General features: G+C 36.1%; 1 protein-coding gene across 1 annotated transcript in view; it reads right to left on the minus strand.

Annotated features, from left to right (window-relative positions):
• Nucleotides 1–25,339, minus strand: part of LOC140158795 (neuronal acetylcholine receptor subunit alpha-10-like) — a 169,138-nt gene that overhangs the window by 12,444 nt on the left and 131,355 nt on the right. Inside the window, 3 exon segments of the mRNA XM_072182013.1 lie at nucleotides 293–402; nucleotides 15,173–15,217; nucleotides 20,905–21,050. Of these exon segments, the coding sequence (XP_072038114.1) occupies nucleotides 293–402; nucleotides 15,173–15,217; nucleotides 20,905–21,050 (301 nt within the window).

Consider the following 25,339-nt stretch of genomic DNA (forward strand, 5'->3'; position numbering starts at 1 on the left):
CGACACACCGTGGACCTCACACAGACACACCAGACAACTTACTACCCAACTGTGACCCGTCCTATACCCCCTATGTAGGACCTATCTTATATGCTATCTTATATGCATTTTTGCATCATTTACGTCATCCTAGTCATAGTCCTCGTTTGGAGGTGTGTCCTCGTTTTATGGTGTGTATCCCTGTGTAGGTCCTCGTTTGGAGGTATTTACAAACGCACCCCTACACAATGACGCACTAAATATTAATACTATGCAAGAATTGGATTTGTTTAGATATGAATACAATACTTACTTGTTATATAATACAATATCAGGTTTCCATATATCTTCGATGGGTAATGTGAGAAAGTCTATTTCATTCCACTGTGAGGGCTCCCATTGTAAAAAAGCGTCGTCCCAAGTCTGAAGAATATGAAGCAAAAATAATACTTGTGAATCACGACATTGAATTCAATATAATTCGCAAGTGGCTTACTACCATGATTTACACCTCCTGGATGTAGTGGTCCTCAATAGCATTGATTGTCATTGATAGGTATATTTCTTTGTCAACATTAATCTAGTTGGCGAATATCGACTCTCGTTCGACATTAGGACGCCAATCGACTGAACAGACATTATCTGAGTAAAATAATGATAAACCAAGTTTCATGAACATGTATAATATCGTTTCTGTTGTTTGTGAAGTATTGAATTATCCTAGATATTATTGGCACCGCCTTAAAAACACTGGGACACCTCCCATTTATGAGCATCCAAAGATATGGTGTTTTTCACTTTTCCCTATACTTAGCGGGATGTTATCAACAGTGGCGGCGCCACGTGGGGCATGTGGGGGAAAATGGCCCCAGTCAGAACTCTTGCCCCCCTGTTGCCCCCCCAGTAAAAACCCAAAATTATGAAAATTTCACCTTTTTGCGGTAATTTTGCGCAAAATTTGTTGATTTTGCCCCCCCCTAAAATTTACTTTGCCCCCTCAACCCCCCCCCGGAAAAAAATTCCTGGCGTCGCCACTTGTTATCAATACCTCTTGAATTGCCTATGGCTCGAATGTATAGAAATTGGACCACCAGGTGAATTTTGGCATGTCAATTTAAAACAGGAGACGCAACTTGGCCTATATTATGCTACACACCACTAACGAAACAATATTTTCGATATCCCTGTTTTAGTCGTTAAATGGACTAAAATTGTATCATTCTTTGAGATACGACCAAAATATATTAGTAAATGATTGTTGTCAAATCAGTTCAAACCATATCAACAACAACAAAAATTTAAATAATAATTTCCTGTATAATAACAACAAATAAATGTGAAAGGAATATAAAAAAACTGCACAGTTGTTGACATTTACTTCTCTGATATCCACATTTTGTTAATGCCTGACAAAAATTCTAAATGTCAAAAAAGTAATGGGAACTTCTTGCAGATTAATGTCACAATGTTAATATTTTATGACAGGTGTATTGTCAACATTTCTGATTTTGACACATATATAGGTTATTCGCTTACATAATTATCAACTTTATTCCTGAATTCTAACACACCAGTAAAACTCATGATTAGCCTGATGCTCTAATATCACACAGATTTATCGTTCCTGACAATCACTATTTTTGTAGGTTATCATTTTATCACTTTTAAATATACCTGTAACGAATTTTTTAAAGAACATAAACATTAACATACAAAGGCAATGTAAATGTACGTACTCGTCAACGCGGTAACATCACATTAACTGTAGAATAATTGGGTCAGGGCTCTGACAACCAAAATATTCACGGATGTCGGATATTCAATATTTACTTAGTGATGTTATGCTTGTAGAAACGGAGCTTAAAGAGACTGCGCATATTTTGAAAATCGATCCTAAGGTAGTGGTTATGACGTCACAAGTTAGACACGGATCCAGTCGCGTCAAGCACCCTCGTCCCAGCAATGTGGATATGATATTCATAACTTCGCGTGAAATGGTATATCATGATATGGGAACAGTATTTTATACTTTTAGAATAACATGATTTTTGAGCCTCCTTTTTTCGCCGTTCAACATTGTTGGGTGTGTGGGTGGGTGGGGGGTGTGTTTATGTAGTAACATGTGGGACGTGTAGAGGTGGATGTAAGTGACATGAGAGGTGTTACGTTTGTGGTGGCTGTGTCTTAAAGTTGTGATTTAAACTATTTCCCGAAACTGGCAGGTCCTTTAGAAAAAATAGAACCATCCTTCGAGGATGTTTAGGTTTTGAAGAATCCATCAATTCAATTATTTGATGAGTGAAATAATAAATGAATGAATGAAACAATATTTTCGATATCCCTGTCGAAATAATGGATTAAAATTGTAACATTCTTAGAGATACGACCAAAATGTATCAGTAAATGATTGTTGTCAAATCAATTCAAACCATATCAACAACAACCACAATTAATAATTAAACAATAATTTCTTGAATAATAACAACAAATAAACGTAAAAGGACTATATAAAACTGCATAGTTGTTGACATTTACTTCTCTGAAATATCCACATTTTGGCAATGCCTGACAAAAATTACAAATGTCAAAAAAGTAATGGGAACTTCTTGCAGATTAGTGTCACAATGTTAATATTTTATGACAGGTGTATTGTCAACATTTCTGATTTTGACACATATAAAGGTTATTCGCTTACATAATTATCAACTTTATTCCTGAATTCTAACACACCAGTAAAACTCATGATTAGCCTGATGCTCTAATATCACACAGATTTATCGTTCTTGACAATCACTATTTTTGTAGGTTATCATTTTATCACTTTTAAATATACCTGTGACGAAATTTTTAAAGAACATAAACATTAACATACAAAGGCAATGTAAATGTACGTACTCGTCAACGCGGTAACATCACATTAACTGTAGAATAATTGGGTCAGGGCTCTGACAACCAAAAGTTTCACGGATGTCGGATATTCAATATTTACTTAGTGATGTTATGCTTGTAGAAACGGAGCTTAAAGAGACTGCGCATATTTTGAAAATCGATCCTAAGGTAGTGCCGGTTATGACGTCACAAGTTAGACACGGATCCAGTCGCGTCAAGCACCCTCGTCCCAGCAATGTGGATATGATATTCATAACTTCGCGTGAAATGGTGTATGGGAACAGTACACAGTGTCATCGACCCTATATCTTCATGGCATAAATCGCCATGGTAGGTTGAATCCACAGCCACGATTGGCCATTTGGTTCAGACCTTTGAAGCTCTTTGAGACGAAGAATTAGTCGAGGGACATGACTAAGGCTACACACAATAGTCGGGTAATTGATCTTGGTTGTGCGTGAATAAGCTTGTATACCCCATTGAGGTCAATGGTCATCGACTTTTATACTGCCTAGTAGTTAGTTACCACGCTACACGCTACAGGACCAACGCGATATATTTTGGTCAAATTTTGAGTTCAAAGCGCACGGCCAATTTTCAAAGCGCATTCTAGCGACTATCATATCTGTTCAACACGTATTTTCAAGTGTATGAGACCACATCTGGTTTCTTGAGAAAAATCATTTACGGGAGATATTCATCATCTTCGTATACCCGGTATACGAAGATTTTCGTCTGATATCAAAATCGTGCATAGCAATTCACGTGTATCGATCCCGTGTATTCATTTTAGTGTCACTGCTGCACCAAATAATTATTAGCCAGGCGGTGTCGGTGTGCAGTATTTTATACTATTACAATAACATGACTTTTGAGCCTCCTTTATTTCGCCGTTCAACATTGTCGGGTGTGTGTGGGGTGTTTTTGTAGGTGTGGGCCAACGCTCTGCAGGGTCTATTGTTCTATTGTTTCCGAATAGAGCGCTGACATATTGGAAAATGTTGCCAATCAATATTCATGAGAGTGTACATTCAACGTCCAGTTTGCGAAATTGGGTGAGTTGTGTTTGGTAGGTGTGAAATTCATCTGACTGGGCGTTTTAATTACGTAACGAATAAAGGCATTGACATCATCGAATGGCTGCCCAGTGCTGTTATGTGTTTAGTTATTATATAGGCCAAATAATTATTATTAAATGTATTCATCATTCCTTTCTTTTCCCTTCTCTGTTCTTATTCTTTCCTAGGCCTACACTTTATCACTCCCTCGCTCTCACTAGAGAGATTGCGAAATTTACGTGAAACGTGACACGGGAACGCGAACGGCAAGCTACATTAGTCGAAAATCGGTTATTATGCCCTCTAGAGGGTGAAATCTATTGTGAATTGGTCAATCGTGGAATTACCGTAAGGCGATTACGTTGCGGTTGGTAGCAAAAATGACGTTCCAAAATGACAAAAAACGCATTATAAAATGCAGAAAAATGTTATGTTTATCATGTTATGAAACGAATCAAAGTATCCTAATAGAACAAGTAGAGTCCGACATGTAATAAAATCCATTTTGGGGTTAAAATTTGATCTCGTATAGACAAGAAGAAGTGAACAAATTTCGATTTTTTTCGACGCGAATTCGAACGGGCAGATTGCCTATTCATATGTGTGTGGAAAATGCCGTCCAAAAATCAGCTTGCGAAGAGGCGTTGTAGGCAAGATTGTGTCGTGTTACGGCATAAATGCGGTATAATTGTCTGTTTGGGACGGGGAACAGAAGTTCGTGCAACGCTATTTTTCGCCTTGCTTTTTCATTGTGCATTAAACAGCTGTCAAAGTGTTTTGCTTATGGATACTATATTCAGCAAACTCCAAAATGTTTTTAAAACATGATAATGCATACATGTTTTTGGTTTTAGTTAAAACGTTTTGATAACATATCGATGTATGTTTATATAAAAATCATGGAAACTCGTGTTATACTGAAAAAATAATACAACAACATTTTAAGCCAAAATTCGAAATGCTACAGTAAAATATCATTTGGCAAACCTATTTAAGTGTCTATTGTGTTAGAACGTTTATCAGCAAGTTTAGAACAAAGGGTTTTTTGAATGTTATAAAAACTTTTAATGCCCTTGACCCTCACATAACCTTTAACCCGACATTTAACGGTTTCTGTAATATATTTGTGTTTGCTGGGTAGTAATCGAACTAGGCATATTATATTATCTATTTTCATTTTGCTTTAGAAAGTAAACAGGGTATTATTTATATGATAATGGAGTTTGTTTCTTGTTATTCGAATAATATACACCAAGACTTCCTAGGCATCCAACACCAAACTCTGTTTAGATTATTTAGACAAATATCATACACGTGTGAACATAGGCCTATACTCATGGTTCAATAGCCCGCAAAACTCAAATATCGCTAATCTGGACTGAATGCTTAGAGCATTATAGATACAGCCAGTCGTATTTGCATATCAATACGGAGGAAAGTAGTTCGATGAAAGAAGATAATCTTCTCTGGTTCGATGCACCCAAGGTGAATCAATGGGTGCTTCCTATTACCTTTAGATTATTTGTCTCAGCATAGCGCCATCATGATTGCAATTGCGTTTACACGTAGTCTTGGTTCAGACTCTATGCGGCTATCACGAACATACTAGGAACGACGAGCGTTAGGACCGACACAAACTGGCTGTGTAGGAGGCTAGTTTGGATGTGAACGGGACTATGACGTTCTACCGCAAAATGCAGAAATCCGTAACCCGTATGGCGTTTGCAGTGAACGCCTGTCCGCAATCTCTCTATTGTCCCCTCTTACCCTCCCTCTCTCATTCCCATAATTTTCCTTATATTTCTATTTATCTACTTGTCTTTATTATATCTTTTTATTTCTCCTTCCTCCAGCCCTCTCTCATTCTCCATATCCCATCCTCCCTCTTCCTCCTCCTCCCTCCCAAGACTTCTCACAGAGGTGAATCTGCCCCTCCCCAACCCCCTTCCCTCTTTCGGTACGCCACTATTTCTATACCAATCTCCTTCTTAAAATAAAATTAAATGGAAATTTCTTAAAAACAACCTTTATAGGCCTATACTTATACTTACATGTATACGTATAGCGATTACCATTATAGTGTAATATAGATATAAGGACTGGACATGGCAGCCTTCATACATTCTAATGTGTAATCGATCAGCGAGAGCATTCAATTTATTTAAATGAAACGCCTAACGTCAGGTGGGTGGTAAAGATGATTGCATCGACAGTACACCACATTTCGCCATAATTCATTCTAGAAACGCTTGCTGTTAGAATAAGAAAATTTTTAATGCTAAATTATTGCACATTCTAGGGAAGCGTGGTTACCGTTTTGAAATAACCGAGTGAGAGGGTTTTCAAGAAAATATTTTTCCTGTCAAAACTGAAGCATCCTCTGTATAAAAGAAAATATGAATATTAACTGCACATCATATATAACGATTCGTGATACCCAATTGTGGCACATTTGATGTCGTTTATGAGACAGAGAATTTTATTTCAATTTTATATACGCCAACATATTTTTTTAATTGAGCAAGAATAAGGATAGAAAAAAAGTTTAAAATTCTATGTATAAATAACATTAGACCCGGCAAAAGATTGCTGTTCCGTTTTTATGGTAATCTAATCTTGTATTTCCTGAAAAAACATTTGGGGTCTAAAATGGATTTTTTATGTAATTGATAAAAACATCGAACGACATACAAGAAAAATGGTAGGTTCCTCTATAGTATTTTACTGACCATGGAAATGTACTGACACCGTGCGAGCACATGTCAAAATCGATATAATGAATTGTCCATATAGACGCGCATTTATCATGTTTATTTGTCGGATTAACAACAGTTGAGCGCTATTAATACACATTAATGTTTTTAGACAAATAAAATTCCAAAATATGGTACGTTTTCTGCTTTTGCTTGTCACGTGGTAGGCCTATATTGAAGTTGCGATTATATCTTCAAATAAGTGTCAAATGTATTCCATCAAGACAAGTGGTCGAGTGGTCTAAGGCGCTAGGCTCATAGAGCATATCATTCCAAAGCGGCGTGGTCCGCCGTGAGTTCGAACCCCGCCTCTGCCAAACTTTAAAAGAAGTAAAATTAAAATTTAATTTTAACTTTTTTGAAATTTCATATTGGGGAAATGTGACTGGGAGAATTTATGTATGGCGTGGAGTGGTGTGCATCGACAGCTAAAGCCTCCTTATATACTTCAGACCCACACACCCCCACATTTGGGATACGTGAATACAATGGTACCACTTTACACATGACTGCCCTTACACATGACTGTAGTGTGGTCACTTATTGATACTCGCCTGTTGTGTAGAGCGTTAATATGATGCCAGATCAGTGACCAATTTAATGGCGGAACCCCTTTATTCGAAACAATGGTACCACTTTTATGAATAGCCTGTCGCAACTTCTAATCGGCATCAAACGAACAAAAGATTATATAATCTATTGCGACTCTATTCTATCTAAAAGCTCTTTGGTGTGGGCCGTATATGGGTGGATATAAGTGTATACGTGAGAGGTGTTATCTTTGTGGTGGCTGTGTCTTAAAGGTGTGATTTAGTACTCAAACTATTTCACGACACTCAGGAAACTGACAGGTTGTTTTGAAAAAAGTAGAACTAGCCTTCGAGGATGGTCAGGTTTAGAAAACTTTACCCAACCCTTATCATAATTCAGCATAAAAGTAGCAATTACTCCAATTCTGGCATACAAATTTGACTTGCCAATGTGCTACTCACTGTCCTGATTTATGCGTGGTATATATTACTGCAGATAACTTATATTTAGGATTCAATCGATGCTACGTATGTACAGATTATATAATAAAATAATGTTTATGTTGTTTAATTTATGCAAATGTGTGTATCATTAACGAGGGCTTAGAGAGCGCTACACGATGTCCAGAAGTTAAATACGAAATACAAATACTATATCCATACAGATGTATGGTGTGCAGAAGTGACAGAAATAACCAAATCTATCGATTCAAGTGATGATGCGTAGTAAAGGGCAATCTATTGCTGTGCGATGGTGTCACCGTGACAGGTACGGGCAAACTACTGCTCCTGGCGATTATGTCATCCAATTAATGGGCAATCCAATATTCCGTTGCCCATCTCTTAGAAGGTATCTCTTAGAAGGCAATCAGAAAAATCTTAAGAAACATTACCTATCTTTTCTACACCGACAGGGCAAACCTTTTGCAATTTAGTATTTTGATACAATGGTTTAATATGGACATCCTATCATCATGACCATGTCCGCCTAACTATAAAGAATTATAAATGAACATTACTAATTGACAAAGTTTCTCAAATTTGTAAAAGACAATACAAACATGATGTATGTAAAGCCATTGGCCATTAGTACTATGTCGCCTTTTATACTTCCTACGGTACCCAAGCCCTCGTCAATGTTAATGACGTACACCTTTGCGCAAAGAAAATTATATCATTTTGATTTTATTAATATAAGCTGTACTTTACTTACAAGAAAATGTCCGCTAGCAACTTCAAACGCGAGGTAAAATTAATAAGAAGAAGCTTTCCTGGATTTTTTTTAATGGAAGAAAATCAATGTCGGACTAACCAGTCTCCAGTGGTTGCGTGTTATTTTTGTCCACATACGAATACTCTCTATTGAATTAACTACTCATACTGTTCATGTAACGTGAACCTAAGATGGCAGTACAATAGCAACATAATCCTAATGTTTTACGAGAAGCTATTGGTTTCATATATTACCTACCAAAACACCGAATTGTCTCTCTCAAGAACCACTGGACACATACTCGTAATGTTTGAACTAAGTTGCATTCATTTCTCATAAAAGACTTCCAGTATGGACACTACGAGCTCAAGCGTTGCATTTTTGTTTTAATTTGTATTATTTTGTTACATTTTTTGTCCAGCCGTCTGCATTCTCTATACGCGGTGATATGGTTAAATCTAACCCCCTACGCATGGTGGTAAGACAATGTCGACCAAAATAACACACATTTCAAAATTGATATTTCCTTTTAATTTTCATAATCAATTTTCAAATCGTCGTGAAACTATAGACAAAAACAAATACAAACATGTCATATATTTATTCAGAAGATTTCGATATTGACCTTCCAGTGTTTGCAAAGAATTTTAGGATTTAGTGAATTATGTACGTAAAATTGACAGCTGCATGCAAAGGCAGTAGAGCTGCAGAAAAAGGAAGTTGGTGGCGGCGATATTGATTAGGCTTTTTCTGTATGTGGCCAAGTCAACCTGAGAAACCCCGTCACTCGATCCTCTAAGATGTCGTCATTTACTGACTTTTTTCCCTCATCAACTCCGCGTTGTATGTTCTTCTTTTCACCTAGCCTTTTTCTTATTAAAATGGTAGAGGTCGGATTGCACATTGTGAGCGACTCCAATGCACTTCTCAATGTGCTTTACACTGCCAAAGGCAACGGTGTGAATGTGTTTTCAATTTTAGCACTCTGCTCTCTTTTCGGTCGATTTTTCAACAAAACAAAAGGACTTTCCTCCTCCAAGTAAATAAGATTTTTCTTTTGTTCAGCGATTGAAAACGTGTTCGTGCGAAAGACCAAAATTTGTGAATGTATGATCATGAAAAAATGGCGGGGATTTTTAATGTACCGTATATTTTAAGCCATATCCGGAAGTTGAGAATAATGACGATTGGGAACATAAGCAATGATTGACGTAAATTGGCGGGAAAGTATTTCAATTATGTGTCAATTTTGGCGGGAGACAATGGCAATTGCAGGTCAATGTCTTTTTGAATAAATGTCGACAGAAATTATTAAATTCAATTGACTCCAAATTTACGCGAGTGGAAATTTATTATAGGAATTATGTTGATAATTTCCAATTTGAACGATCTTGGTAGTGTTCCATTATTGTTTAATAATGAGCCATTTCCAAACAAACTGAGAAGGTTTATGATAGTATAGTGATTTTATATGCTGAGTAGACATTATAATTGATTACTATTATAGGCATCATAATATTGTTTATACATGTGTGTCTATTATAAACAACATTATGTCATTAACAAAATTTGTTAACAAAATTAAATTCGGGTCGGTTCAAACTAGGTCAAACTAGGAGAATAGTGCAGTAAACTGTTATTGTGTTCAGATACAGTACAATTCCCCATGATGCACAGTGTAGTGGACACAAGCACGTGATATAACTGTTTGGAACTGGCCACAAGGTCCTCGTTATGCAATGCAACAGAACTGCTTTCTAAATGTAATCACGACCCATAGTGAATAAGTCGATGTTCCCCATCTGCAGTCCACAGGACTCGATATCGCCAGATTCAATTTCGAGTCCAAGAAAGGACTCACATTCGCTATCCTCAAGAGCGAGATCTAGTCAGGTTTCCCAATCTTCCTTCGCCTTGCTTAAGGTTAAATAGATTTTAACCATAATAATAACGGCGCTTTTAAGAGCCACCAAGTTTCTAAAAAGAGACAGGCAAATGTTTTCTAAACCAAAAAAAGGAATCAGGCTCTCTTGATGGTGTGGTAATAAAGATTCCTTTGAGGTGATTGGGCTGGCAGGAGCCATATAGTTGACCGGGTTGAGCTATTTAACTAAACAAATGCAATGTAACTGATTACATTGAATCAGAGCCACCAGATCCTACAAAAAGACAGAAATAATTGGTCTAGTCTTTTTGATAATGTATAAATCAAAAAGTAAGATTTTGGTTTTGAATAGTATTTCTTTTTGGAAACCGAGATATTGATCAAAAGTTTTTATATTACTCGTTTGACCTTACAATCCCTGCGGGGCTTTTCTAAAATTAGACCCACAACACAAGCAAGTCTTTACTATAGAATTGTTCGTCCTCGTCGCTGTCGCTTCCTTGCGCTTGCTTTGACAACAGGCAAGACAACAATATGTCGTCAATATTTTCAAGAGTTTCTCAGCAGAATAATTCCTAATTTAAAAATGCGAGGTTTCCCAGGTCATTATTGGAAATAGGAACCCTCTGTGCCCTTCGCTTTAAAAAAAACACCTGGCGCCTTTCGAGTGTTCAGATAGCGTACGTTCTCCAATGATGCACAGTGTAAGTGGACACAAACACGTGATATATCTGGTTTGGAACTGACCACAAGATCCTCGTTATGGGCTGCAACAGAACTGATTTCGATATGCAATCTCGGCCCACGGTGATTGATTTTAACTGCTGCGCAAAACTTGAAACTATACTGTGATTTAATATTAGTGCCTTCTACAGCACAGACCGAATTTGCGGGAATGGTTTTGTTAACATACCGTATGTAGTTCAAGGTTTCTCATGGGAGACTAAATCAATTCTTGAGTTAAGCTAGTTGGGAGATTAGAGAGTGGGTCCAGAAGCGCAGCATTTTACCATTTTGGAACTGATATTGACATAAATAATTGGATTATTATCTTCCATGTAACAAATCCGCACGTTAAAAAAGTGAATATTTTCAAAGATGATTTAATATAACTTAAATTTTAAAAAATAAGAAAAACAATCGCACGACAAAATGTCTCTCTGGATGTGTATAGCCCACTTAAAACTGGGTCATGTGTTTATGGTCTGGTAATGTTCGTTGGCGGGTAAACATCTCTTGCTAATAGATTTTAATGTAATTATATTGTGCTTCACTGACGTACAATTTAAAAACATGTTACTTGATTAGAGGCAAGCCACTGAGTAGACACGACATTTTTATTAACAAAACTGACTGCTGAAATAAGCAACAAAATAGATGGACGTTGATGATTGGACAGTTTATGTCTAGAGTATCATAATAAAACCCTGGACCAATGTTCATGTAAACATCTACCTAAAAGTAATTACCACCCCCTGAAAATAATGGTCATTATTCCTAAACCGTTGCTTGTATGCCAAATTTGGCATATGCAGTCGAAGCAGAATTTATTTTTGCGCATTATAACACCTCATTTGTTCCAATGGTCCCAATATTGATGTCGCAGCGTACATTTTAATGAAAGTAACTCAAGGTTTGAAAGATGCAGCACAATCCTATTGCCTTGTATTCAGTATACATTGAAGGAAATCTTATCAGCTCCCATTGCATTATTCTGTTTGTTTCATGCATTTGGAGGGGATCAAAACATGTGATAATCAATAACATTTGTCATTATTCACATCAGTGATCATTACGAGGTCCTGAATGGTCTACAATTGCAAGATGTCCTTTCTGCGGTAAAGTTAGATTCAAAATTTACTGATTGGGAGGTGTTCACAACAAAATATAACTCTTGGTCTTCCACTTCTTGTGACCTTCTTGGTCACAGAAAACATTGAACTTGTGATGATTTAATATAGGATTAAGTAAACAAAGACCACTGAGGTGAATAATGACTTTTTTTTTTATTGATTATCACATGTTTTGACCGTCTCTAAATTCATGCAACAAGAAGATTAATCCAATGAGAGCAGAAAACATTTTCTTCCATGTATACTGAATACAAGGCAGTAGGATTTTGCTGCAACTTTCAAATCTTGAGTTACTTTAATTTAAATGTACACTGCGACATCAATATTGGGACTATTGCAACAAATGAGGTGTCATAATGCGCAGAAATATATTCTGATTCGACTACATATTCTACATTTGGCATACAATTAACCGTTTAGGAATAATGGTCATTATTTAAAGGAGGTAATTACTTTTTGGTAGATGTTTAGCAGATTTAGCAAAGGTAAGGTAAAATGACACCCGGCAGATCAAAGTGATTTGAAGCAAACTATATGATTACTTTGAAAATAAAAATCTACCATAAAAATAGATTAGTAAAACGTTGAAGAATTGGTGCTTTGTTGAACAATTTTTTTTACAGGGTTGTCAAAGATTTGTGCAACGGGAAATCTGAACCTGGTAAACGCACCTTCAGCAATTGACAACAAAATATCTCCTTGGAAACTTTGCTTCGAGGTCATTGAGGTAAGAAGCGACAGTCGAATAACTCTTCAATACCTGAGAAGTCCACCTTACTGCTGTGCAAACTTCCAAAAATTGGGCATTTGTAGTTGAAGCCTAAAACATATTTACAACTATGTTTATAGCCCCCTCAACGGCCAATATTGACACACCACTGCTAAGACGACATAAAAAGACAATCATTGGAAAGCAATATTCGGTAGTATCTTTCAAACTTCATTACAATTACTACTATGTTAGTATAATAACGTCGGACTTTTCAGAATAATACGTTTATTTATAATATTTATAATATTTTTATGATACAAATGAATCGTTCCCGTTTTTCATATTTTGTAAAAATAAAAAGGTGGCGAGCCAGATGTACAGCGTGTATCTCAATCAATTTTACAATCGAATAAAAATATATAAAAATGTGTAAGGGCTCTCTTTGTTTACCCGACTCGTAGAAAACTCTCATCCCATCCCATTTTTAAAAGCATCTACACACAAAGATTATGGTAATTTATATAAAGTAGAGAAATTCTATAGTTAGTCCACTTTCCTCTATACTTAGCGTGGTGTGATCAATGCCGCTTGAATTGGCTCGATGTATAGAAATTGGACCAGGTGAATTTTGCCGTAAATTTAGTGTCACGTTAAAACAAAAACTCTGAATCACACAGAAAGAAATATATTTAAAATAGTAACATTTTTTAAAGATACACCATGTATAAATAATGACTAAATCAAAAGGGCTGCATAAAATAGGACAGTTATCGGCACCAACAGAAAGAATGGATTATAAAATAAATTGAAGATGATATCAAATGTAATTCGAACATTGTGGCAAATGTCAGACTTGACATAATTTTACCAGTTTGACTTGGAACATAGACCAAGCATGGACAGACAGAAACTGCCATAGGGTTAATAGGAAGGCAACGGATTTGCAAAGACATAATATAGTTCGGGTCCGCTTCCATCATGAATACCATACGGTGCGGATTCGTATTAATATGTTGCCACTCTATAGGTTTTGACCAACCATTCTAAAAATGTTGTCGTTGTGTAAACCTGGAAAGGGGTCATCAAAAAGTTGAAGTGCGGTTGATATGTAATTTATATGGGAAGACAATCCCCAGGCTTTTAGGTTTAGATTCTGTCGTTAGGTTGGTCATAATTATGACTATCAGCGTCTCCCGGTGGGTTCAGTTTGTATTTAAAGGTAGGACGTATGACCGTTCCAGGATTTGAAAATGACCCCTATTTCACGGGAAATCGAGGACATTTGCAGCAATTTTACCCCCTATTTTGCGCGAAATCAAGGAAAATTTCCCCCAAATACCTCCCCTATTTTTATCATTTTGAGGACGCATTTTCATTTCACCCCTTATCACGAGGAATCAAGGACATTTTTCCGAAATAAATACCCCTATTTTTACCATTTCAAGGACGCTTTTGAATTTTCCCCCTATTTCACGGGGAAATGAGGACAATAATGAAAACTATAGCGGTAAAACGCGGACAAAAGTCCTAGAAATACACCCTATTTTTCATTTCAAGGACAATTTTGCTCCAAAACACCCCTAATTTGGACAATCGCGAACAATTTTGTCCTCGAAAATTCCGCGGACATTTCTTGAAAAGTACCCCTAATTGGAACCATCATGCGTACACATTGTCAGTGAAGACTGAACCCACCGGGCAGCGTCTATGTTAGCCACATACCAGGCCACATTTTTGGAGGCCCAGGTGACCTTAACTGTTCTACCTATACATTTTTGATAGCGGCATATATTTCGTTTAATAATCAAAATGCCTGCTCTACATAATTATAATCTAACTATACCTGTTAAAGTCAGCACTATTTTTTCTTCGGATAGGGATGCTAACATATTTAACTTCCAACATAATGTAATGAATTTTGTGTCTTTTTAAAGTACGCGTTAACATCATTTTTATCATGACAGGTAAAGGTCAAATTTATCTCAAAGTAGTAACTAATTTTGCAACACACTGCAAATACTTTTTTTACGTTATCGTCAATAGTTTTTCTGAGACATTCTATATAATATCTTAATTTTCACAAGAGTTTCGTAAGAGCAGGCTTCTTGATTATTAAATCAGAATATGCCTCTATCAACAAATGTAGGTTCAATGAGTAGAGGTCAGGTCACATACCCTGCTTTAGCCACAATGTTGATATTTTGGTCCCCTTGTACAAGGAATCATGAAGTAAATTATATTTATATTAGCATTTATCGTATTATCGATAGGATTTATATATATTATCCCAATTTTCTTACCTCTGTGATAACTATACTTGTCGTCATAATTTGATTAACTTCATCCTGAAAAAAAAGAAAGAATACACACACAAAAAAGATAATTACAGGAGAATTTACAATAAGCCCATCCTGGTGTGTTTGTTACACACGTATTTCGAGTATTGTCATAAAAGACATGAGATTTGTTTCGTTTCTTTATATTTTAGAATCATCCAATCTACAATCAGTACACGACATCTGAATACACAAACAGTTACTGTGTATCTGTGTATCAAATAAACTTCGACATACACGTTAAGTGCTGACAGGACGGTCCCTTAGTGTAAATGTAATTATTTTAATACCGTATTTTGAAATTATCATGAAAGGGAAACACATTCAAACAAATCTAGGATAAGTCCAATATTTAAATTTGAAATTTAAATGTTGACTTTAAAATTAGTATCCACTATGAAACATTCGCCCTACTTAAAATATCAATGGGTGTGAATTATATTTTTAATATATCACATTTATGCGGGAGATTTGGTACACTAGTAACACAGTTGCTTTACGACGTCAAGTCAAAATGTGTAGCTGGCAAATACGTGTATTTAGAATTCAGTGGCCCCCGCTTGCACCACAACATTCAATGGCGGCTGTACAAACATGTATTTTTGCCAATCTAATCTGTAAGGAATATTTAACAGAGAATGTGTACATAATGTAGTACAATAGTACAATAGAAGCAAATTACGTTTAACTTGTTGCTAAATTTCATCTGCATATTGATTAAGTATGCAGATTGAAATTAGCAAAACGCCATTGGCAGTTTGCTTCTATTGTACTTGTACTGCATATGTACCAATTCTCAAATAGATAATACTTACAGTTACATAGCAAATTAACATTGAATACTGTGAAAATGTAATAAAAATATTTTGCCTCGCTTTCAGTTTTCCGCTTCGCTAATTCCTATCTGATTGGAATTAGCCGAGCCAAACGCCATCAATGGCAGGAAGGGCCATTTATAAGAAAACTCTATAATACATTTTCGGAACTTTAAGTTGTTTCAAATTCTCTGTAGATATTTTGGCATCATGTACTTTTCAAAAACAAAACCTTCCCAATAACTCCTTGCACCTACACCAGCATAAACATGTGCACAATTATATATGCTCAGTAAACTTATTTGCATTCCAATCATATTGACCCAAATTCAGCTGCGCCGTGTTCACGCGTTCAAAGATAAACATTCATGTGCAATATATTGTATGCGTGCCACCAGCTCGAGTCATAAAGAGAATACAATTTTGCTTTTTAACTGGAGAAACGCCAAGAGGACTGTAAATTTTGTTTGATTATAGTGAACAGACATGAAATGTTGAATGGAGCTACTAGAAGATATTCGTGTTTGTTTTAAGGTGCGTCGGATAGAAGCATGTCCTAACTGTGTTTGCACTTAAATATTGAGACAAATAAAGCCGACACACAAATGTAATGGTATGGGTTTTATAAAGGAGATCCCAATATAGAATATGTCATGTCTACCCCATGTACATGATTTTTCTAGGAAACACCCGGCATCCAAAACAAACTTTCGTTTTGGTATATTTTCGGCCTGAACTCAAGAACCGCAAGACCTATAGATGCAATTATTGGCTTTCTTGATTCAATGTAATCAGTTACATTGCACTTGTTTAGTTAAATAGCTCAACCTGGTCAACTATATGGCTCCTACCAGCCCAATCACCTCAAACATGCAAAGGAATCTTTATTACCACACCATCAAGAGAGCCTGACAAAGTAAGACTTTTTAAACTAATACTAATTGTAAAGTAAGCAACATACTTCATCATAATTCACAGTCATGACAAGACATACATTCAAGAAGTGACCGACGAAAATACATAAAACCTTTTCGTCGTGAAATTGACGAAAAATATTGGCATTTTATTGTGTGTGTGTGGGGGGGGTGTGTGTGTGTGTGTATTTTTAGAAATGTCTGAAACTAATTTCTGAAAATTCCATTTAATTTTAAAGAATTAGATTGAATTCAAAATTTGTACCCACGTTCGTAACATTCGTCCTACTTTAAAGCAACAATGGGTGTGAATTCTATTTTTAATGGATCACATTTACCCGGGAGATTTGGTACATTAGTAACACGGTTGCTTTGTGACGTCAAGTCAAATGTGTAGCCAGTATAAAATACGTGATGTAGAATTCAGTGGCCTCTGCTTGCACCATAACATTCAACAGTGGAGTATCTACACGACATTTTGGATCCAGATTTATCCAAAATTAAGTCAATTTAGTCAATTTCCTACCTGTTGGAAGGCCAGTTCACGTATGACATTTGACTTTTAAGTTTTGTCAAGTGACAAGGCCGTTACAAACTTATCCACTGAGCAGTGTACTTCGGTTATTATAAATGCGCTTTTATAAATTCGCACGTGACCACCTCCGCGCTGCCATAACAGCTTAAAGACAGTTAGTCTCGAAGTGACCTTCTACATAGCGAGTGGTCTTCCTATACATTTGAATGCAAAGGCGGAACAACATGAGACTGCTGTGCACCAAAATTGCCTATTTTGTTCAACTTTGTGATTATATTGTAAATGTTTCCGTCGTTGAATATTTTTTCCGTCGTCAAATACTTTAAAAATGTTGTTTTTGACAACATATTACAAATTCGGAATTGCAAAATGTGTAATAAATTTGCAATTCGATTAATACGTAAATTTGATGATATTCATCTACAGAGTTCCCTTTTCTGTATAGTGAGGATTTGGTCACGCTTGTTGGTCTTGGTATGTCGTGCCCATGGGTCACGTGCGTATTTATAAAATCGCATTTTATATATATAACCGAAGTACACTGCTGAGGGTGAAGTTGTCAAATAATTTGGACATTCAACCATAAACCGGGTGTAAACGAACTGACCTCCGGATTTTGTCAACCTTGAGTTTACAAAGTGTTGAAATATGTCTCAAAATCTTCCCCGAAGAATTTCGGCCTGCAGAGGGCGCAGTACTCGCGGTGAAGATGGGGTCATAGATGTGACTTAGGAAGTGGCCCCTCGTCTATGTACATGACTTGCGGGGCTTTCTTCCTTATCCAGATGAATTCCATAATTCTAGGCGATCTAGAGTCACGTGTCCTAGATTAGAATTCTGGACCCATGCCATTCGATGACGTGGTTTCGTTCGTTTTCAGATTGTTTTCTAGTCACTTTGTCCGTTTCTTTCATGTGTTCACTTGAGGTGTTCAGACAAAGTCCAACACTCTGAAGTAGAATGTCGACCATGACGTTTGAAACTGTTGGGTTAGTAAACAAATCTACTTGGTTTTGAAAAATGAACTTTGTAAACTGATTTTCTGTAAACCTGATACTGATGGCAGCAGTGAAGGCTAAAACGTCGTAGACGTTATGTGAATATTAAAGCGCCATCGAGCGTTCAGCATTGCTGCATTCTTAACCCCACCAATGAACTCATGAAGTCTTTATTTACTACAAGTATAAGTGCCTGGCTGTGTTTGGGATCGTAATTTCAAACGTTCATATTATTTCCGAAAGTAGTTTTCGCAAACCAATCAACTTATTTGAATTTCACTTTTATTATTTGCAGCGTCAATCACAGATAATACCAAATTAATCTAGATTGATGTGAATTCGCTTGCACCATGTTCAAAGCTAAACATTCATGTGCATTATGTTGTATGCGTGCCACGAGCTCGAATCATGAAGAGCATACAGTTTTGCTTTTTAACTGGGGAAACGCCAAGCGGATTGTAAATTTTGTTTGAATTAGTGAATAGACATGAAATGTAGGGTGGAGCTACTAGAAGACATCCGTGTTTGTTTTAGAGGAGTATTTAGTACTTCGCCACCAAGGAGCTTGACAAAGTGAAGATTTTTTTCAATTAATACTAATTATATAGTAAGCAACATGCTTCATCGTAGTTTAATCATGACAGCAGTCCAAAATTGAGAACGGAAGCATTTTAAAGTAGATTATTATTGAAATATCTTAAACAAAGCAAAATGACGAGTGATCATAAAAACCCCTTTCTCTTCGCGCAATTCACGAGAAAGGGTGTCAGTTTGATTTTTGTGCATTTTTATAAATGTCTAAATATTTCTAGTGTACAAATTACAAATCTACGGTCAAGAATACGTTTAAATGAGTACAAGCGTGTCCCGTTCTGGTTGGATGGATTGGGCATTGACCAAGGCAGGTATTTCAGTTTTGATGAAATTTAGCAACATTGTAAACCATTGGTCGATAATACTTTGCATGGTAGAAGCCATTAAATAAATGAATTCAACACGTCCGGAGAGGGGGCATAAATTACGACCTCTAATATCGCTCTCATGGGAGGTATTAAACGGCCAAGAAAAAAAAGTGAATAATAAACGTAAAATGAAAGGCTTTTGAATATTTATTGTCCAGAGGGTTGTTTGCTATGGCATACGATGACCTACTAGTTAATTGAGAAGAGTCAGAAAAAAGTGTAAGTCGTTTAACTATCTACCTTGTTTTTCAATAATATTTTTCAATACTATTGCTTCAACAGTGTACTTCGGTTATATTTATAAATGCGCTTTTATAAATACGCACGTGACTCATGGGCATGGCATACCAAGACCAGCAAGCGTGACCAAATCCTCATGCATTGACCACTATAGACCACTTGACATCACTGTTTATCAACAAAGGCGAGGGACTCGTCTATCGATATGCTCGAACGAGCCGCTACACTGTTCAATGGCTTTCCTGTACTATATGAAATGTGGCGGGCGATTTAAAATGCGCGTGCCCTTAGCAGACTACGATGCGTACGCACACTGCAGGGCAAAGAACAATTGAAATTGTCATAATGCGCGCGCATACTGCCGGGCAATGACGTCAGGTGCCAAGTGGTCTATACAGAAAAGGATAGGAACTCTGTAGATAAATTTCATCAAATTTAAGCATTAAAGCCATATTATAACATTACAAAATAGATTAGTATTTATTTGCCATAAACACCAACATAAACACTACAACACCTAGGGTCTTGATTTTTGCAGGTATGCTGGCTTAATAAACTACAATATAATCATGTAAAAAAGAATTTTGAAAATTATTGAGGGCAACAACAACAAATGTTATAATATGGCTTTAATTGAATAGCAAAATTACTACACATGGGGGATTCCGAATTTGTAAAATGTTATCAAAACAACATTTTGAAAGTATTTGACGACGGAAAAAATATTCAACGACGGAAACGTTTACAATATAATCAAAAAGTTGAACAAAATAGACAATTTTGCTGCACAGTAGTCTCATGTTGTTCCGCTTTTGCATTCAAACGTATAGGAAGACCACCCTCTATGTAGAAGGTCACTTCGAGACTTACCGCCTACACGCTGTTATGGCAGCGCGGAAGTGGTCACGTCACGTGCGTATTTATAAAAGCGCATTTATAAACATAACCGAAGTACACTGTTCAATAAGTCCGAATGTAATTTTTCATCGTTAGTTTTATTTGACCAAGGTTGCACATTAAATCTTTTCCAAGTATCATATGGACCGGTTCAAATCTTTGATTTTGTTTCTATTTGTGTTTAGTCCACATGCGCAGAGTCTCTAGAATAATATGAATCGCTTAACATAAAGGATTTATAAAGGGATTTCCTTTGTCTGTCAATTACTACGTATTAGTAAATCAAACATTTGAATCGTGCCACTGTGTTCTGGGGGTCTTTCATATCGACTTACCATATCAATTAAATTGACTAGTTTCAAACTTAGCTCTACGTGGGTTGTATCGCGATGGTCTTTAACTGGACGCACCATTGTGTTGTAGGTTTTTAAGAGCCGTTGTGCTAATCTAAATTCTTCTATTTCCATCGGCAAAGCCAATTCTGTAAAAAAGCAGACAAATAGGCAAAGTGGAAAAGTTAAAACACTTTTAAAAAATTACGTCATTTTGTTAACTTTCGAGTGTTTTAGTAGGTGAGGATAATGGAGGATGACTATTATACAAAGCACCTGTGGAACTACCAGTCTGGTGCGTCATAATATTGGTTATCATGGTTATATAAGGAGAGAGTGATGTAACTCTCATGTGCTAGCAAGAACTTATGTTGGGTGCCTTAGGGATTCAAACTCATCTTTAGTAGCATGAGGTCAATTTCTACGATTTCACTTGTAAATGTGTAGGTTATCGAACTTATCGTCGTAAGAGTCGTTGTGTAAGGACATAATGTTGTTACTTTCATGTGCTAATAAATACGAAATTACATTGGGTGCCTTAGGAATTGAAACTCATCTTCAACAAACAAACATCATGAGATTAGTTATAAGATTTCACTTAATTTCACTTCGTCAAATGGAAGTGAAGCTGTTTCTGCTCTGAGTCCGGCTCGTAGTATTACAGGTATTTATATTATAACCATCATACCATGTAACAAAATGACCGGCCGCATTACCGTGAAGAATGCAAGTTACGAGTCTCGGTTCAGGCCAGATATACATTCGACACTGGTGTGGTGTGCACTATTTATTGACACTATATTCTGGACATAATAATTATAATAAAGCAGAACTCTCGATTCAACCACGAATGAACAAAATAGAACGTGAATATATCATGGATGAGAGAGGGTTGGGACCTTCTTCAAAAACATCTGTAGTGTACAAACTATCAGCTCGAGCTGGGCATTTACTAGGCTAGAAGTGTAGAATAAGGTTTCTGTATTAGGAGCTTTTCTTATTATACTCGCGGTGCTAATCAGTGTACACCACTGGAAGCAACACTGTACTAGTCAATAAAACAATAAAGCAAAATATCTCATTACCAGTGACGATTTACCCCGCGATTTACACGCGTTCATGTTGAGCGAATAAAAAGGTATCATCCGTCAAAATGTGTAGACAATCAGTTTATAATCATTTTAATTATCTAATTCAATTAAAAAGGTCGTCGTAAGTTTTTATAATCAGATACATGCAATAAAAAACTCTCATCTCGTGAACAAAAGCTACATTTTCATTCAGTGATGTCTTGTAATAGTTACAATTCACAAAACGTTAGTGTAGTACCTACGTTAACATAACTGCGAACGTGAACATTTTCAAGGAACTATTTGTAACATGTCTGGCAAGCCCCTTTTTATTATTTTGGTACATTTGTTAATATATAACTATGGATCTCCAGTAACTATTTGCCGCCAATTTTGTACACACCATTGCCATGACGTCACAACCTACATTTTTGCAAAAGTGAGCGCAAGCGGATCAAATGGGCTACATATTAGACCGAGCCATTTGGTGGTTCATTTGTGTACCACTGTTAATAGCATAATACATGGTAAATCTTGTAAACGTTCCAACCACGGTCGTGACTACATTAAGCTTAGGCAAGTTGGGTCGAGAGGAAAAGGCTAGAAATAAAAATTTATCTTTTGAACTGAAATCCCATTGAAAAGACTTTTTATGCTGCTTTTATACTAGAGAATATAAAAGGATGTATTCAGAACGCCTAAACGAGTTTAGACTAAACCTTTGATTTATATATAGCGCCCTTAACGCCTACTCCCATAATGCTTGAATGTAAAATAATTTTGAGAAACCAATCCTACAATAACATATAAAGCATTCCCAACTTTGCGTACCAAAGCCAGCATAATTATGATTTCTGCCAAATTGCATTTTGTTATAATTTCACAAAAATAATAAAATAATAATATTAATAATTGTCACGGCCGTTTTCTATCCATTTCAAGCCAAAATAATATAATTCCAAATCAAGTTTATTGTCAATATGTAACTTTGGCTTACCATGACATCATAATCAACGCAAATTTTTGAGCGAAAGCGGACCAAATGAGCCACAGATTAAAACTGAGCCATTTGAGGATTCATTTGTGCACCACCGTTATTAGCATAATACGTGGTAAATCTTGCAAACATTGCATTATAATTTATTTTTATGACAAAGTATAAATAGTGCTGTACGTGTTATGCAATGCCTGAAATTACGGTATTCACCTCGGCTGCATTAAGTATAGAATCACACATAGGACAAGACGTATTCAGTTATTCATACATAGCTAAGTTTCAATTACAAGTTAGAATTCCTCCAGTCACCTTGTCGGTGTGAATACCAAACAAGCCAAAATATTACATTGTCAAAATGTGTCATTTCCATTGGTATCAGTGAGACAAGTATTGGGTCAGTGATTCTTTGTCATTTCAAAAAAAGACAATACCATCATGGCAACATCAAATCCAAGACGCATAAATCTCATACAATAAATTTATAGAAAGATCGAAGTAACATAATTTAGAATTATGGATCTCTTTAATTAAAATATAGATCAACCTCTTCTTCTATACTATTCTAGTATATTACACTACACAACACTACACTATGTCCGCTATTTGATAATGCAGTTACAAATTATGTAAAGAAACAAAGCAATGATGTGACGTCATGTGGTCTATTAAATCTTCTTCTTTCGTCAACTATTAAGTTGTTTGGCACTGACGATTACGTTTTACATTGCTCCCATCAAAAACAGTTTCGAGAAGTACGTCTCACGTGACAAGCGATTGATGAGCTACGTATCAAAAATAAATAAAGCTAGACAGTAGCATAGCCAAATGTGCATCGTGATCATGTTGCATGATGGGAACATACTTCAACACAGGGGGAAACATGAGTTGGTAGTTCACTGTCGCAGAGTTCATTACCATCCATATACCTTTTACATTGCGTGAATAAGGATTGCAAATTATAAATTTGCAATTTTGCAAAATATGTCAAATATGAATACATTTGACATATCCGTGACTTGCTTTGAATAATTTTTAGAAACTGTAATCAAATGAGTACATCCAAGTCAAATTTCTGGGGCAGTGGTTCTTAAATTGATTCTTATTCAATTCGAATCCTTGTCTTTAATGAACGTGAGTCATTCGTTGTTACAGGGTTATTACCATGGTTTACATTTTCCTCGCTGATTCTAAGGGCAGACGATCGATCTATTCAAAAAAAATATTTAAAACAATTAAAGAAATATTAGAGTTTTATATTTTTACAATCACAGGTGAAATCTACATGCAATGCTCAAAATGTATGGATACTTTCTGAACTACCATCGGTAGAATGGTTCTTGAGATAAAGGTTTCAAGTAATATTTGCAGATGATTCGCATACAATTTGTAGTGAATCTTGCCTAGATAAAGCCATTGTGGTCGTGTGCACAGCATTAACCTGTCAAGTACTCGTGAATATTGGAATAAAATTTGACAACCATTAATAGGTACTGACTCAGACAATTTAATGTGTGGCCGGTTATAGTATTGGTTAAATTGCTTGGAGAGTTCCACGAAAATATACAGCTATCAGGGAGGAATATTGTTAAGAAATGGCTACATGTAGGGAAATGTGACTGTATTTGAAATTGAAATGGAATTTACAAACAGCTTATGTATATTGTATAATCTGGTAGCCGGATATCGTCTGAATACAATAATACGCACTGAGCGAGGCTTAAAGTAATATGGGGAATTGCTGAATCTCTATTTTCAATGTCTGCTTGAAAATCCCAAGATACCGGTCAATGACTTAACAGTATAAGAATATAGTCCAAAAATGAATATTAATTATTAATACTTAGAACTAATCACTGTCATTTTATTACTTTAGTTTAGATCTATAGTGATACAATATTACTACAGTTTTGGTGACGTGCTTGGATAAAAGTTGAATTTTACATCTCCATTTTTCTCTCTCTTGGCATGTTAAATGTATGCATGCTTGACCGTTATATTATGTACTAAATGTTTCTCCAGATTGGAAACCAATCATATTTCTTTTTGTTTCTTTTATAGAAAACAGGAACTGTCGTAGAGGGCGTAATGAGCTGTCACAGATATTATTTAGTGTGTAGACGCTCTCGTCCATGTTTAGATTACCCTTTCTCTTTCTGATGGTGTAAATTTAATGTAAAGACAGAGTATTGTAACTCTCGTGTGCTATTAAATACGAAATTACATTGGGAGCCTTGGGAATTCAAAGTCATCTTTAACATCATGAGGTCAGTTTCCGGGGTCAGTTATAAGACTTCTCTTGTAAATTCATAGGTTATCGAACTTCGTCAAAATGGAAGCAAAGCTGCTTCTGCTCGTAGTATTTCGAGTAAAC

This window comes from Amphiura filiformis, chromosome 8, assembly GCF_039555335.1.
Source record: "Amphiura filiformis chromosome 8, Afil_fr2py, whole genome shotgun sequence".
NCBI classification, from domain to species: Eukaryota; Metazoa; Echinodermata; class Ophiuroidea; order Amphilepidida; family Amphiuridae; genus Amphiura; species Amphiura filiformis.